Raw genomic sequence first — 15,895 nt, 5'->3', positions numbered from 1 at the left:
TGAGCGAGGGGCCTTTCACTGAATGAAGGGCCTTTCACTGAGCGAGGGACCTTTCACTGAGCGAGGGGCCTTTCACTGAGCGAGGGGCCTTTCACTGAATGAAGGGCCTTTCACTGAATGAAGGGCCTTTCACTGAGCGAGGGGCCTTTCACTGAGCGAGGGGCCTTTCACTGAATGAAGGGCGTTTCACTGAGCGAGGGGCCTTTCACTGAATGAAGGGCGTTTCACTGAGCGAGGGACCTTACACTGAGCGAGGGGCCTTTCACTGAGCGAGGGGCCTTTCACTGAATGAAGGGCCTTTCACTGAGCGAGGGACCTTACACTGAGCGAGGGGCCTTTCACTGAGCGAGGGGCCTTTCACTGAATGAAGGGCCTTTCACTGAATGAAGGGCCTTTCACTGAGCGAGGGGCCTTTCACTGAGCGAGGGGCCTTTCACTGAATGAAGGGCGTTTCACTGAGCGAGGGGCCTTTCACTGAATGAAGGGCGTTTCACTGAGCGAGGGGCCTTTCACTGAATGAAGGGCGTTTCACTGAGCGAGGGGCCTTTCACTGAGCGAGGGGCCTTTCACTGAGCGAGGGGCCTTTCACTGAGCGAGAGACCTTTCACTGAGCGAGAGACCTTTCACTGAGCGAGGGGACTTTCACTGAACGAGGGGCCTTTCAACGATCAAAAGGCCTTTCACTGAATGAAGGGCCTTTCACTGAGCAAGGGGCCTTTCACTGAATGAGGGGCCTTTCACTGAACAAGGGGCCTATCACTGAGCGAGGGGCCTTTCACTGAATGAGGGCCTGAGTGCAAGACAGTGAGGACTTTTTACAGGATGTTGCATCTATTGCAAAATTTGTGCATGTTTTTGTGACATTCTGTCCTGCAACATTTCTAAAGATGCTGTGAAATCAAATTGCATGCCCTGTGTGTGTGTATGAAACTAGTGCTGTTGATACAAGTATGTATTTCTGTAAAGTATGTCTTCATCAACATGTGTGGAAGAGATATACATTGTAATAAGAGAAGGCTGAATAAGAGACGGATGTTATGGATGAATATTACCGCTGATGTACCTTCTGAAATACATGGAGTATTAAAAATAAACTAGCAACAAATCTGGTTGTTTGTGTTCAGTCATTTTCATAGTAGAATGAAGCGATTTTATTTTGTTTTTTACGTGCGATGCAACACTAAAAGATCCAAAAATGGGATAAAGACAAAATTGAGAATCCATCTTTTTATTTGGCCCGATCTTAATGTTTTTTCAAGGTTTTGCAGTCCTGTAAATATGTTTTTGATAGGACCAGTTGCTGGGGCAGTCCGCTACACCCCCAAATTAGATGATTTTTCCTTTTTTTTTTTTTATACCATACCTCAACATTGAATTCAAGATTCATTCAGCTGCAACATGAGACATAGATTTTAATTGGTGTGGCCTAAATGGTCTAAAACTTTACCTGTGTTACACATTCTGCTGGATTCTATGGATCTAATACATGCTGCTTGTTTCACGAAGCGCACATAATGTTACATGCACTTAACTTCCATAGAAACCAGACTCCAGGATCATGGAGCAATCGGGGCCTCCGTGGCTCAGTTGGTTAGCGAGCTAGCGCAGCGCAATGACCCAGGAGTCTCTCACCAATGTGGCCGCTGTGAGTTCAAGTCCAGCTCATGCTGGCTTCCTCTCCGGCCGTACGTGGGAAGGTCTGCCAGCAACTTGCGGATGGTCGTGGGTTTCCACCCACCATAATGCTGGCCACCATCGTATAAGTGAAATATTCTTGAGTATGGCATAAAACACCAATCAAATAAATAAATAAATCAAGGAGCAATCATAGACTGAAGTCAAAACTTAAATCATTAAATTTTGTATGTTCCTTTCTGTTATTTTAGATGAAATTTGTTCATAGAATAATTTCCCAAGAATTTATGTTGTCAACAACATTTTGACCTTGTAACGTAAGAAATAACAATTTTAATGTGATTTGAAATTTTGACTGAAGTCTAAGATCGCTTCATGTTCCCAGGGCCAGGGGGCTATTTCACAGAGCAAATGTGCCCTGGCTGTTTTGAGATCTGCTTTCAAGTCATGTGGAAAAATTTGGACAGAAAATTGCCAAAGGTCAGTGGTTTGCCCCAGTCCAGTTTCCTCCACCGTTAAAACTGTCTGGGATTGTTTAAGTGAAAAATTTTTGAGAATCAAATAAATGAAATGGACAGACCGCCAGACAAACATTCATCTTTTTTGAGGAAAGAAAAAGTAGACACCGACGGTAAATAGTGTGTATTAAACGTAATTAAAGACGGACAGCATAGAGAGTAAGACCAGAGCAGAGACGACAGTGTGACAGCTGGCCAATGGGTAACCGGTGAAACACAGCCTCTCTTGTCAATTTACCTCAATCAGGGTTTTATTCTGTTCAAGTAAATGTATAAATAGTAACAATTTGCGCTCCTCCTAACACAACGGCTTAAGCAGAATTAGGTATAAAAATTGCAGTGATGTTGACTGCAATTTATTAGACGTCGATGGTCTAGAATTACTCAAAATACTGTGTTGTCATCACATTTAACATACAATCACGTTAAAACGATGTAACGGAGCCAGGCCCCCGGGATGCTTAGTCCACCGGCAGAATCCGATCCATGCAAAGGTGCACTGCTAATATGCTTTTAAAAGCACAGAGGTAGTATGGAAAAGCAAACAGACACACAACAGTACAGACGGATTTTATGATGCATAAGAAAAGTAGACTACCGGTATAACAGTAGGCCTACACAATGTCAATGGGCAAACGTACATGTATTTGTAATAAAATAAGTTTCGGAGAATTTCACACACCGGTACCCATTCTTGAGATGACATAGCCTTGGAATTACCGGTAACAACATGGTGTTAAAAATCAGGAGAGACGGACAAACATTCAGATTTTGTGATACATGAAGAAAAAAGCAGACTATGAAATCGAAAATTCAAAAGTGTAACCAGCTTTACACACAGACACAGTTTATTCTAAGAATTATTGCAGCGTACATATTCTAAGATAATTCAGGAATATCTTGTGGGATATAATAACATCCAGTCATTTTTGAAACAATGATAACCATTGATGAAACAATAATTTACCATTTTTAAACACAAGTCGCTTTTGAAATAAATTTTGCTATTGTGAAATTAATTGAGCAGAGATTTTTTTTATTTTTTTTTTATTAGTCCATATTTCTTTATTTCAAAAATTCGTGTGTCGTTTTGGGGGATTTTTTTTTTCTTTTAGCATTCCGGGTTTTCTTTATTTTATTTGTTGTTATTGTAGTTGTTGTTAATGCTGGTAATATGCAAGAATGTGTCAAAACTGATAAATTGCCTGCGAGGCGTAGTTAGTGCAGGCCTACTCCACCGCATATATAGGCGCAGTATGCACAGTGCCCTCTGGCGGGTTGTCGTACCTTGTAGGCCGTTTTGAAAGGAGGGTTGTCCCTCTTGAGCCGGGGAATGTTCAAGAAAAGAAACTGCATGTTGGTGTAAATCTATCACAGTAACACAGAGGATATAATTTTATCTGACTGTATCGCGAAAAAAAAAAACACAACAAAAAACAAAAGCAGTGACAATGTCGCGTTTGGATTACAGTAAATGGGATCATATTGAGGTAAGAATTGATTTGTTTTCTAATATATTTCGAAGGAAATGCGAATGATCTTTCGCGTCCTACAATGACAACAACAACAACAATACTGTCATTTCAAGTAGACCAAAGTCAGAGGCGCTTTGCCGCGCTTTTTGTCGCAGTGGGACGTCTTGTACGTTTAAACAGAAGATTCTGGTGCCACATTTGTTAGACTACAACCAAGTTCAGGCTCCCAGACACTTAAATCTGACTTCTGTCTTATTTGCGCGTCATTTGTCCTATTCGATCCAGCACAAGTCCCATACAAGAGGCCTATGCGTTTTATATAGTTCTGACCTGACAGTAGAGTAATATTGCTATATCTAATTATTTCTGATCAAAAAACCACCTCCCTCTCAACAAGAACAGCATAAACCATAAATTTGGTAGTTTTGTGAAGCCAAATAGCAGAGGTATCAATTGGGCCCAGCCATGGCTCTCTTTCTGTCTTGGTGAAGCACTATTGTTTAAAACCAATCTATTGAAACTGTCAAATATGTGATTTGAAGAATTTTATAATTGAGGTTGCTGTCACATGGTAGAGTGATGTCGAGTCGGCTCCCAATTTCACACTAATGTGGCTGAAAGACTTGATTTTATGGCAACTACTAACAGGGCCTTTGGGCAGACACACCCCAGCTATGTGAGATGTGTATGCAGTCTAGCACGTACCGTAAAATCTCGCCTTTCTAGCTACGTTAGTCTGCGAGAGCCTCCCCCCACCCTGTCTCGTCCATATCTACATGAAGTTGCAGGTCCTGAAATGCCACCTTGGCTTATTCATTGTAGAGCCAGTTTTTAACAATGAACTGCCTGCACTTATTCTTTATTGCAAACTGCATCCGAGCATGTGCATTTTCCCAAAGCATCAACTTACTTATGTCAACATTTGATTTTCCCATCTTATTTTATGAATTTATTATCTGATAAAGGCTATGAGCTTAGCTTTTCATATGTTAAACAGCCGTGAAACAGCGTGTAAAGTAAAGCCTTCAGTCGTTGTTCTGTTCCACATACCCCTTGGCATCCACATTTCTTGATTGTGGCTGACAGAAGAAGGGTGTGACCAAGTTCAAGTCACTCATTTGGCTGTTTCAAAACATTGCTTAGTTCTGTCACGAAGAACTCGCCTGTCTACGTAAACAGTGAACTCCATTCATACCAAAGTACCATGACCAAATTACTGTCACTTTGTTTTTAATGGGCCTCAGGTCTATTGTAGCTGGGGGAAAAACCACCTATGGTCCTGTCTCTCAACAGGATATGCCCAGAATATCACCCAATCCAGAATAAATTAAGTGCACGAGTAAAGCCAAATAACTAAGGCATCAATCCCTGTCAGCCTTTTCCCCATTGAGCCGAAGCCGCACTAAAGTAGATAATTTGAATCAGCAGTGTTTGTGACTCTCTTGTCAGGTCAGATCTATTAAACATGAAGCAGGACTAGTACTTCATGTATTAACTGTTCAAACCAACAAACAAGCAGACTAAATTGCAAATATATTTAGACTTATGTAGATGTCTTGTTGTACCTGCAGATATCAGATGATGAAGATGATACTCACCCAAATATTGACACAGCCAGCCTGTTCCGCTGGAGACACAATGCACGTGTGGAGAGGATGGAACAGAAGGAGGCTGAAAAAAAGGAAATTCTTCAAAATTTAAAAAGGTAAAAGCACAACAAGAATGTGGACAGTGCATTGTGATGAGAATCCTTCAGTTAATCATCAAAATGTGAAATCTTTGACTGATTATCTTGTTCTATTTCAACATTAACAGTACACTCGATAGTTGTCAATCAAACATAGGTAGGGAGATATTTAGTCATATGATACTTGATGTTTAATGAAGCAGCGCCCTAATGAGAGTGCAGCGGATTGAATCTTGCCAAAAAATGGACGCAAAATCTTTTTTGATAAATTTGTATATAAACTCTTTGATTGCTAGGACTTCATTTTGTATCGGCTGATTAAATTCACTTGTTTTGAAAGGAAAAGAGAACATGTTGTACAGAACAGTCTGAAATATCCTTAAATAATGATGTTCATTATATTTCTTTTACTCATTGCAGCAAACAACAAAAGATGGCAGAAATGAAACAGAAGCTCCAGGAAGTAGAGGTATTGCAATTGATTTTACTGTCTTGTGTGGGCAGAAATTTGAAAAGAAAAGCATCCAGTCACCTTAACTATAGTCCATGACTTAAGTTTAATAATCATGAGTCATGTTTTGAGGATTCTGAAAATTCTTTTTGTCTTAGAAAAGATGTTTTGAGATTTGTTTGAATAAGTACTGGAAAAATGTCACCAAAATAATAATTTGGGATTCCTGCATGTTTATGCACCTATTTCAAAAAATAGTTTAAAATTATTGATTTTTGTGATACGTTGTATGTTTATCTTCCTTAATGGGTAAAATTTCTCTGCCATACCTTTTTAGTCAACCTCTGAGGAGTTCAAAAAACTCCAGCTGGAAATATCAAATCTAGAGGAACAGGAAAAGGAATGGAAGAAGAAAGAAGAAGAATTGGAAAAGAAGGAGAAGGTAATTTTACTTTATAGTTAGACATCAGTAACGGATCCCCAAAGTCCGGTAGACTGAGGCTACAATATAAGTAGAAGTTGATTTTAACTATATGTTACCATCAAGTACAAGACATTAAAGATGTTCATTTTAGTTACTGATAGTAATTCAACCTACATTAGTTCAGTTGAACCAGGCTGTGGTCTGATTTAAAGACATAAGGTTTTTCCACTTCATCATCAACTGATAAATGTATATACAGTGTCTAAATTATGGCATTACCATTAAAAAAGTTCTGTAAAAAAATAAGACAAAGAATCTAGATAAATTCTTTTATCTATTTATCTTTTTATGTATCTATATATTTATCCTTGAGTACCCTAATTTCTCAACCTTTTTGCAAAAAGAGCAATTTTCAATGTGATTTTAGCATGTTTTTTTAAAATTGCTGGAAACTAACCATTTATCAATTCATTTTACAGTCAGAACCTTGGAACATTGACACAATATGCAAAGAAGGCAAATCAAGAACAGTGAGTAACAAAATCATGAATTGTGGATGTTAAATAACAGGTTGGCGGTATTTCTGTGGCAAAGAGTATTAATGAAATGCCGTTTAACATTGTCAAATAAAAAAAATCCAAATTCCTGTGGGTGATCAGCTGAAATATTTGAAAAACATTTAATTGCTTTAAATGTTGATTTATTAATCCAGTTCTCATGTTATGACATTTACTGCTGTTGTACCGGTATTGCTATATTTTAAGTTTGTGTAAAATTATTAAGATTTATGTTTATCCCTATTACATCAAAGTTAAATGACAGCATTTGCGTTGGATATCATGGTACATTTACTCTATGAATTATAACACTTTCAAATGTCTATTTCAAGGTTATTAACAAGAGCAAGCCAAAGAGGGAGGAGTTGACAGAAGAAGAAAAGGCTGAAAAACAAGTGAGTTTGAGCGTTAACAAGGCAGGCAACCCATGGACCCATTTTACAGTGTGCCCATAGCATTACAAGGAAGTCACTACACTGTACCCAGGCATGAGATTGGTCCTCTTTTTGGAGGAATTCCTCTTTATTTAATACAAAAATGCATCAGAAAAATGTTCAGAATTTTATTCAGAAATGCTAAAAATGTCAAAATTATGAATATGATGTATAGTTTCATCCCGTTGTCTGTCTCCACCTTTTGTACCATAGCAACCAGTATTGAAGATTATTGTTGCCATGGAAGCTGGGAGCATGTAATGCCACAAGGGCTTCATGAACCTGGCTTTGGGTCCTCACAGTTACATTTCACTAAAGAAAATGTGCAGTACAGTGCAATTCATCATACTGACAACAAAGCTGTGAGGTGTGAACTGCGATTCTATTTTAACTCAAGTTTGACTCCTGCTATAAAATCTCTGGAATTGAGGGAAATAGAACAGATCGCCACATGCCTTCAAGACAGGTGACCAGAGTCTGATGAAAACATCCCTGCAAAGTAGACCCAAGCTCTTAGGATCTTTCTAGACTATTCTAGAGTTCTATAGTTTTGTACCTTTATTTTGTTTCTCACAATAAAATATTGTATTTAACAGTGTTTCAGAGTGTGTTTGTGAGTAAACACAGAACTGACATCTCATTATTATTTGTAACAATGTTTCAGAGGGTGTTTGCGAGTAAACACAGAACTGACATCTAGTTATTATTTGTAACAATGTTTCAGAGGGTGTTTGTGAGTAAACATAGAACTAACATCTCGTTATTATTTGTAACAATGCTTCAGGCAGTGTTTGTGAGTAAATACAGAGATGACATCAAGTTATTCTTTGCAACTTTTTTCCAGAGAATGTTTGTCAATAAATACAGAGAGGACATCAAAAAGTTTGGGATGTTCAAACGATATGAGGATAGTCAGGCTTTCTTGTTGGAGAAGAAGCACCTTGTTTGTGAGGAGACAGCTAACTACTTGGTCGTCTGGTGTATAGATCTGGAGATAGAAGAGGTGAAAATCATATGTCTGCTGAATATTGTATGAAATTTATGTAAGGTGACATCATGCTTGAGAGCAAGATTTACATGTTCATTGGCTGTATCATTTTAAAGAAAATTCATGTTGAGAAGTGGGATTTGGCTCGTTCAAAAGGACTGCTTGGGTGGTCTAATAGACCTCTAAGTCAGGAGGCCTGGGATTAAAATGTAACCCAAGTTGGATCATACCAGGGACTGTCAAAATAGTACTTGCTACTTCGCTTGGCATTCAACACTGAGCGGTTGAGGCACAGAAACATGACTGTTTGGCTTGGTGTCATTATAATGTGGCTGAGAAACGTCTCATGTCTCTTGTCTTCAGTAGCAATTTGGCGACAAGGACCTTGTGGCTTGAGGACACACTCATAATAACTCCTGGTCATCACACATGTATGACTGAAAAATTGTTAACCAAGACCTGAAACCCCAAGAAGAGAAACTTACTTTCTTGCCAAAAGGTGTTTGGTGAATGGCAGCGGTTTACTCCTGGCAGGACATCTTATAAGTGAAAACTTTTTGAGTATGGCATTTGAACACCAATCAAACACATGTAAATACATGCTAAATGTTTTTTAACATACATGTAAGCTCCAGATAAACATGTGAAAGGGATGAAAAAAATGGCAGTATGCTTACAATTTTTACAAGTACTCATACTTGATAGAACTCTTGTTTTATTCTGAAAATGTTTCACAGAAAAAAGACCTGATGCACCATGTTGCACATCAGACCATTGTTATGCAGTTTATCCTGGAGCTAGCCAAACAACTTGACAGAGATCCCAGGGAGTGTGTGGGGCCTTTCTTCAGCAGGTTTGTGCCTGTGGTGTGGTTGTTTTGGTGTACTGTGCTCTTGTTGTTGTTGTTCTTCTTCTGCGTTGTTTTTCTTCCACTGATTTCAAATGTCGTATGTAGGGCTTGGAATTACAGCCTGCTCATGGCTCAGAATTTAGTGTTATCAGGCCATCCCAAAATTTAAAGTTATAATTTCTAAAAGTTAAAGGAGAACTTGAAAATGCTGCAGGAGTTGTTGATGTGGGATATTTATGTAGTTGTACAGTGATGTTATATTTGGCAGTTGAAGAAGATTTTAGCATAAACAAAGAAAAATCTAGCTTTTAGTTAAGACATTCTTTCTGGAGAAATTATCAGAATGTATCTAGCCATCAGATATGATAATGTCCTGTAGTTTTTTAAACTTTAGGAATTGGCAAAACTCAGCTTTTGGCCCATTTAGTTCCATGTATTTATCACCTCCTGCTCCTTGCAAGGATCCTAGTTGCTCGAAACTATGAATATACTCACAGAACTGGTGATGTTCCCATTCAGGTTTCCGGTATGAACCGTCTCTTTTTTTAAAATTGCAGGATGAAGTTGGCAGAGCAACAATATATGGACTCGTTCACAGAAGAACTAGAGGCCTTTAAGGACAGGGTGAGAAAGAGGGCTCAGCAGAGGATAGAAGAAGCCTTAGCAGAGCATGAAGAGGTAGGAAGTGTAACCACACCACGCAAGGGGTGGTTTATTTTTAGCTGTCCACCCTCTTTAGCTTGCATCCTTTGCATCTTACAATAAATTGTTACTGTAATTCTTCAACCTTTTCACATTTTCGCAAGGTATTTATTCAGACATACTCAGAAAGCATTATTCCATGACCGATAAAATTATACAAGTTGTAAAGGCCTGAAATTGGTCAATGCAGCAAATGTAGTTTTTGCCTCTGAAATCAAATTATAAATGTGCATAAATTGCACTGAAAGTTGCTCTTTCATATGCGAAAAGCTTGAGGAATTAGGGCAGTGCTGTTAGTCAAGGCGGAGAAAGAAAGATAGTGTATGAAATGATTGGTGAACCCAAAGCCCTCTTTACATGCACTCATGAAGAATGCGATCTTTCTACCTTGCGAACAAAATAATATTAATAATAATATTAATAAGTGAGCTGAAGCTGTTTTGACAGACTGTAATGCTCCTGGGCTTAGCATGTTACATGGCTTTTTGAATGTGTGAGACTATTTGTTTGAGGTAGATTTCATCATGACTGTCAAGTGATTCTGTATGATCAAGCCATGGATACAGCAGTGTGATAGGGTGATTTGTCAAGTGATTCTGTATGATGAAGCCGTGGATACAGCAGTGTGATAGGGTGATTTGTCAAGTGATTCTGTGTGATCAAGCCGAGGATACAGCAGTGTGATAGGATGATTTGTCAAGTGATTGTGTATGATCAAGCCATGGATACAGCAGTGTGATAGGGTGATTTTCAAGTGATTCTGTATGATCAAGCCATGGATACAGCAGTGTGATAGGGTGATTTGTCAGGTGATTCTATGTGATGAAGCCAGGGATACAGCAGTGTGATAGGATGATTTGTCAAGTGATTGTGTATGATCAAGCCGAGGATACAGCAGTGTGATAGGATGATTTGTCAAGTGATTCTGTATGATCAAGCCAGGGATACAGCAGTGTGATAGGATGATTTGTCAGGTGATTCTGTATGATCAAGCCATGGATACAGCAGTGTGATAGGATGATTTGTCAGGTGATTCTGTGTGATCAAGCCATGGATACAGCAGTGTGATAGGATGATTTGTCAAGTGATTTTGTATGATCAAGCCATGGATACAGCAGTGTGATAGGATGATTTGTCAAGTGATTGTGTATGATCAAGCCAAGGATACAGCAGTGTGATAGGATGATTTGTCAAGTGATTCTGTGTGATCAAGCCATGGATACAGCAGTGTGATAGGATGATTTGTCAAGTGATTCTGTATGATCAAGCCATGGATACAGCAGTGTGATAGGGTGATTTGTCAAGTGATTGTGTATGATCAAGCCATGGATACAGCAGTGTGATAGGATGATTTGTCAAGTGATTCTGTATGATCAAGCCATGGATACAGCAGTGTGATAGGATGATTTGTCAAGTGATTGTGTATGATCAAGCCGAGGATACAGCAGTGTGATAGGATGATTTGTCAAGTGATTCTGTATGATCAAGCCATGGATACAGCAGTGTGATAGGGTGATTTGTCAAGTGATTGTGTATGATCAAGCCGAGGATACAGCAGTGTGATAGGATGATTTGTCAAGTGATTCTGTATGATCAAGCCATGGATACAGCAGTGTGATAGGATGATTTGTCAAGTGATTGTGTATGATCAAGCCATGGATACAGCAGTGTGATAGGATGATTTGTCAAGTGATTCTGTATGATCAAGCCATGGATACAGCAGTGTGATAGGATGATTTGTCAAGTGATTGTGTATGATCAAGCCAAGGATACAGCAGTGTGATAGGATGATTTGTCAAGTGATTCTGTATGATCAAGCCATGGATACAGCAGTGTGATAATGTGATGGTGGGCCTGAAAAATGCACTACACTTCACATGTGACCTGCAGGAAGACTATTATGCGCTACACGTCACATGTGACCTGCAGGAGGACTATAATGCACTATACATCACATGTGACCTGCAGGAAGACTATTATGCGCTACACGTCACATGTGACCTGCAGGAAGACTATAATGCGCTACACGTCACATGTGACCTGCAGGAGGACTATAATGCACTACACATCACATGTGACCTGCAGGAAGACTATAATGCACTACACGTCACATGTGACCTGCAGGAAGACTATAATGCACTACACATCACATGACCTGCAGGAAGACTATAATGCGCTACACATCACGTGACCTGCAGGAGGACTGTAATGTGCTATACATCACATGTGACGTGCAGGAGAGCCTCTAATTAGTGTATCTTGTATAAAAAGGTTGATCCCCAGTATATCAACATTTTTCAGGTCAAGTTTCTGATAGTAGCATCAGCAGAATATTATACCCTGCTTTAGCATGAGTTATTCCAGCAAATACCCTAAATGACCTAAAATTTCGCTCACAAAAGTTCATTTTCAGAGGCAAATAAATGTGACAAAATTTTATTTTTGGTGCTGAAACTCAGTAGAATATCATCTCACATTCCAAGCAAACCTCAGAGCACTTTTCTAGAATCAGTATACTTCTTAGAATCGGGAAACATGGGCTAGTCAGTTATCGACAAAAGTCATGGTCATTTAAGGTAATAAAATACTCAGCTGGATGCTTTGCACATTTCCATCATTGTTAAATGTTTTGTATGATCATTAACGTTTGATTGTTATTGTTTCCCTGTTATTAGGAGGAGAAAAAGAAGCGCCTTGGACCGGGAGGGTTAGACCCTGTGGAAGTGTTTGAGAGTTTACCTGAAGTAAGTGTTTATCATGGCATGAAACACTGAATCATTTTTTTAGCATATATTGTGTTTATTCATTTATTTTTTTCTTCATGTTCGGATATGTTTAGCCAAATTGGTCTCAGTAGATACTGTGGTGTAAACATTGGAGACAAATTTGGAGAGAATAGTTTTCTCTTGTTTTACTGTTAGAAAAAACATTAAAACTATCTTTCTCATTTCCAGCATTTGAAGTCCAATGATGAAATGTGGATGTAAAAAAAATAAATAAATAAATAAAACTTTAAAAAAATGGAAGAATTGGGGTATATTATCTGAGAAATGTGTGTATGTAAAAAGTACAGATGTATTTACATTGCATGTATACACGTTGAAGAATCAGAGCATGTATACATTCAAGAAATGCGGATGAATTTATGAATTGAGATACATGTATATGTATGAAGTGTGGATGAATTATGAATTGAGATACATGTATATGTATGAAGTGTGTATGAATTAGGAATTGAGATACATGTATATGTATGAAGTGTGGATGAATTAGGAATTGAGATACATGTACATGTATGAAGTGTGGATCCATTTGGCTGTATATAAGAAATATAGATGAGCTGGGTAGTATATAACAGACATGTTGATGAAAGTGGGCCTAGATACATGGATTGAGTGTGGATGAATAAAGTGTGTATGTTACGTATACAGATGAGCTGGTTAGCATACACGAGACATTGGATGAAATTGGCTATAAATACATGTATGAAGTGTGGATGAATTAGGCAACTGGAGACTCGTAAAACTCCTCTCGCCTTCAACAAGATGGCCCAAAGCTGTGACCTGTTTTGTTCTGTATTACACTGTTATTGCCAGCGGATGAATCAAATGACTTATTTTCTTTCCGCAGGTGCTAAAGGATTGTTTTGAAAAGAAGGACATTGGAATGTTACAAAAGGCCATCCTTGAGTTACCGAAGGATGAGGCAGAGTACCACATGAAAAGGTGTGTTGAGTCGGGGCTGTGGGTACCAAATGCGGCTGATGCACAGAAAGCCGAGGCATCAGGATCAGAGCCCACGCAGGAGTCGGAATACGCAGACATTCATGCGAAACAGTGACAGGATCCATGGCTCAGACTTGTTGTGCTTAAGGGGCTCCTTGCCCTGTCGTTTGTGAATTACACAGTGAACAAGGAAACATTTGTTCCATATGTTACGTTACGTTCATGTGCTATGATGAAATGTAGATAGGCAACACATGAAACTTAAAATCAAATAAATGACTGAATTTCTTCATCCATGCGGGTGATACCAGGCAAAACATTGTTACTGAGAGCCTTCAGTGGTGTAAATAAACTTCAGCTATGCCAACAGTAACACACTTTGTGCTTCAATATAATGAATTTTTGTCTGTTAAATAACAGAAAGAGTTTTAAGTGATACAGGGAAAGGGCAGTGGTGGGGTGGGTTGGGCTGGGATAGAGTGAGTGTGATGTCTGTGAGGGGTTGGGAAGAGCTTAAGGCTTCATTGTGCGGTTTTGTATAAATCATAATAGGCAGTTGTGATGTTCTAGGTTACCTTCATCTGGCAAATAGCCATAATCTCATCAAAAATGGTAGCCAACTTTTGTTACTGCACTTTTGAATATTGGCGCAATTACTCTAAATGACTCTCCACCACAAAAAGAGCATTTTTGGAGGCAAATAAATGTCATGAGATACTAATTCTGGTGCTAAAATTTACATTTTCGCAGTAGGATATTACCTTACCTCTCAAAACGCTTTTCTGAGATAAATAGATCTCCCAGAATCTGGAAAAATGAGCAGCTTAGTCATGGACAAAATTTGTCATGTGGTCATTGACAAATTGGTCATTTAGGGCAGTATTATCGTCTTGCTTGCACAAACTGAAATTATAGATGGTTTACCTGTCCAAATACTACATTAATTATTGTGTTTAACTGAAATCACATGTGAAATACTGTTAGAGACTGATACATTTTAATATTTTAGCTAAATGCCATCCTTTAGGCTTCAAAACCTCCATGGTCCAAAAGGCTACACTTGTACTGCCTTTGTTCGTATATAGGTGTATATCTGATAGTGGCGTCTTCTGAAAACAAGTAATTTCTTCTTAGTAATATAACTTTCTATATTCATTAAGTAGATGTAAGATTTGTTTCTAGGTTACCATTATTTGCATTGTTGTGGTGACAACATATTTGGCTTTGCAGTTCACACAGCAATATCCATGGATAAAATTCTCTTTCGGAAATTGTTGATACATATAATGAACCCTAATTTAATGTTCAAACAATAAACACAGCTAAATAGGTTTGTAGAATAAAATAGAAGCTGTTTAATAGTTATCTTTTTCAATGTAGTGGATATACAAATGCATGAAAACATTGCTCATTTGTGCTTTGAGCCGAGTTGAACATATATGCCAAGGGGAATATCATTATAAAATTTATAACTGTCATAACTGTATATTTACTGTTTCTTTAAGCTTGTATGATCAGTTTGGCTTCATCTAAATAAAATACCTGAATCAATGGTTGAGCAATTAGTCATCGTTGGATTGTGGCAAGTAAAAATGTTTGTGTACTGGAATCCAGCCATGGCTGTGTTAGTTGTGACTTTAAATAAGGAGGTTTGTACATTGTAACAGGCCTTACCCAGTTTCCTCCGCCCATAAACCAGGCTGCCATTATGAAGGTGAAATATTCTTGAGTATGGCATTAATTCCACCCCCACCCCCACCCTTTGCCGCCGAGTCGATTATTTCACTATATCATATGCAATTCTCAAGAGAAATATGGAAGGCTGTGGTGATCTAGAGCATGCTGATTTGACGTCTCTTTGTCTAAAATGTAATTATTGGATAATGAGCAGTATTTTTTGTTGATTTCAGTACTGGAATATTTGTCCGCAAATACTCTTCATATAATTCTGTATCGAAGTCTCAAGGTTACATTTTCCAGTTTTGTTGTTGTATAAGAGATCATATACATATTGCTCCAGTATCAGTCGATGATGGCAATAACAAAATAACTCTGTAGAATCAATCTGGTACTGATTAATGTAATTCCAGTTTGTGTACATGTACCAGAAAACAGAAATGTAAACAAGAAAAGTGCTTGTTCTTGTTTTGTATATATAAAATATCATTAACGTGCTTTTGAATGATTAAATCTTTCAAAACCTGCTTTAAGCTTTGTGTGTGTGTTTGTTCTTTTGGCAGAAAAATTCTCGTAGTTTGTTCTTCTATGTCGGTCGCTTAATTAGATTTCAAGCAAAATCTTTAAACATCTTCTCGACAACCACTAAACAGATCCTGGACAATTACAAGCTCTTGAACAGTTAGCAGATCGGATAGTGTATCATAGATATAACACCATTGCTGTGTTGTAGAACGTCTGTTACAAACATAGTTGTAAACTGGTCTGCACT

General features: G+C 38.4%; 1 protein-coding gene across 1 annotated transcript; it reads left to right on the top strand.

Moving 5' to 3' along the window:
- Positions 1 to 3,496: 3,496 nt before the first annotated feature.
- Positions 3,497 to 15,202, top strand: LOC135468804 (hsp90 co-chaperone Cdc37-like). The gene is made up of 11 exons (XM_064747235.1): positions 3,497 to 3,643; positions 5,200 to 5,333; positions 5,736 to 5,784; positions 6,104 to 6,208; positions 6,670 to 6,720; positions 7,080 to 7,142; positions 8,026 to 8,184; positions 8,907 to 9,022; positions 9,577 to 9,697; positions 12,397 to 12,465; positions 13,352 to 15,202. Exons 1-11 carry the CDS (start codon positions 3,605 to 3,607, stop codon positions 13,559 to 13,561), a joined length of 1,116 nt encoding a protein of 371 aa, XP_064603305.1. The 5' UTR covers positions 3,497 to 3,604; the 3' UTR covers positions 13,562 to 15,202.
- Positions 15,203 to 15,895: the final 693 nt, after the last annotated feature.

The sequence above is a fragment of the Liolophura sinensis genome, chromosome 1 (genome assembly GCF_032854445.1).
Source record: "Liolophura sinensis isolate JHLJ2023 chromosome 1, CUHK_Ljap_v2, whole genome shotgun sequence".
Lineage (NCBI taxonomy): Eukaryota > Metazoa > Mollusca > Polyplacophora > Chitonida > Chitonidae > Liolophura > Liolophura sinensis.
Note: the sequence above shows the minus strand (reverse complement) of the source record. Positions and strands in the feature narration are given on the sequence as shown.

Bases quoted from the DNA above. Each gene is read 5' to 3' on its own strand.
- LOC135468804 (XM_064747235.1), top strand. From the start codon at position 3,605: ATGTCGCGTTTGGATTACAGTAAATGGGATCATATTGAG. The intron at 5,785-6,103 runs GTATTGCAATTG...ATACCTTTTTAG, and splicing joins AGAAGCTCCAGGAAGTAGAG to TCAACCTCTGAGGAGTTCAA. The intron at 6,721-7,079 runs GTGAGTAACAAA...GTCTATTTCAAG, and splicing joins AAGAAGGCAAATCAAGAACA to GTTATTAACAAGAGCAAGCC.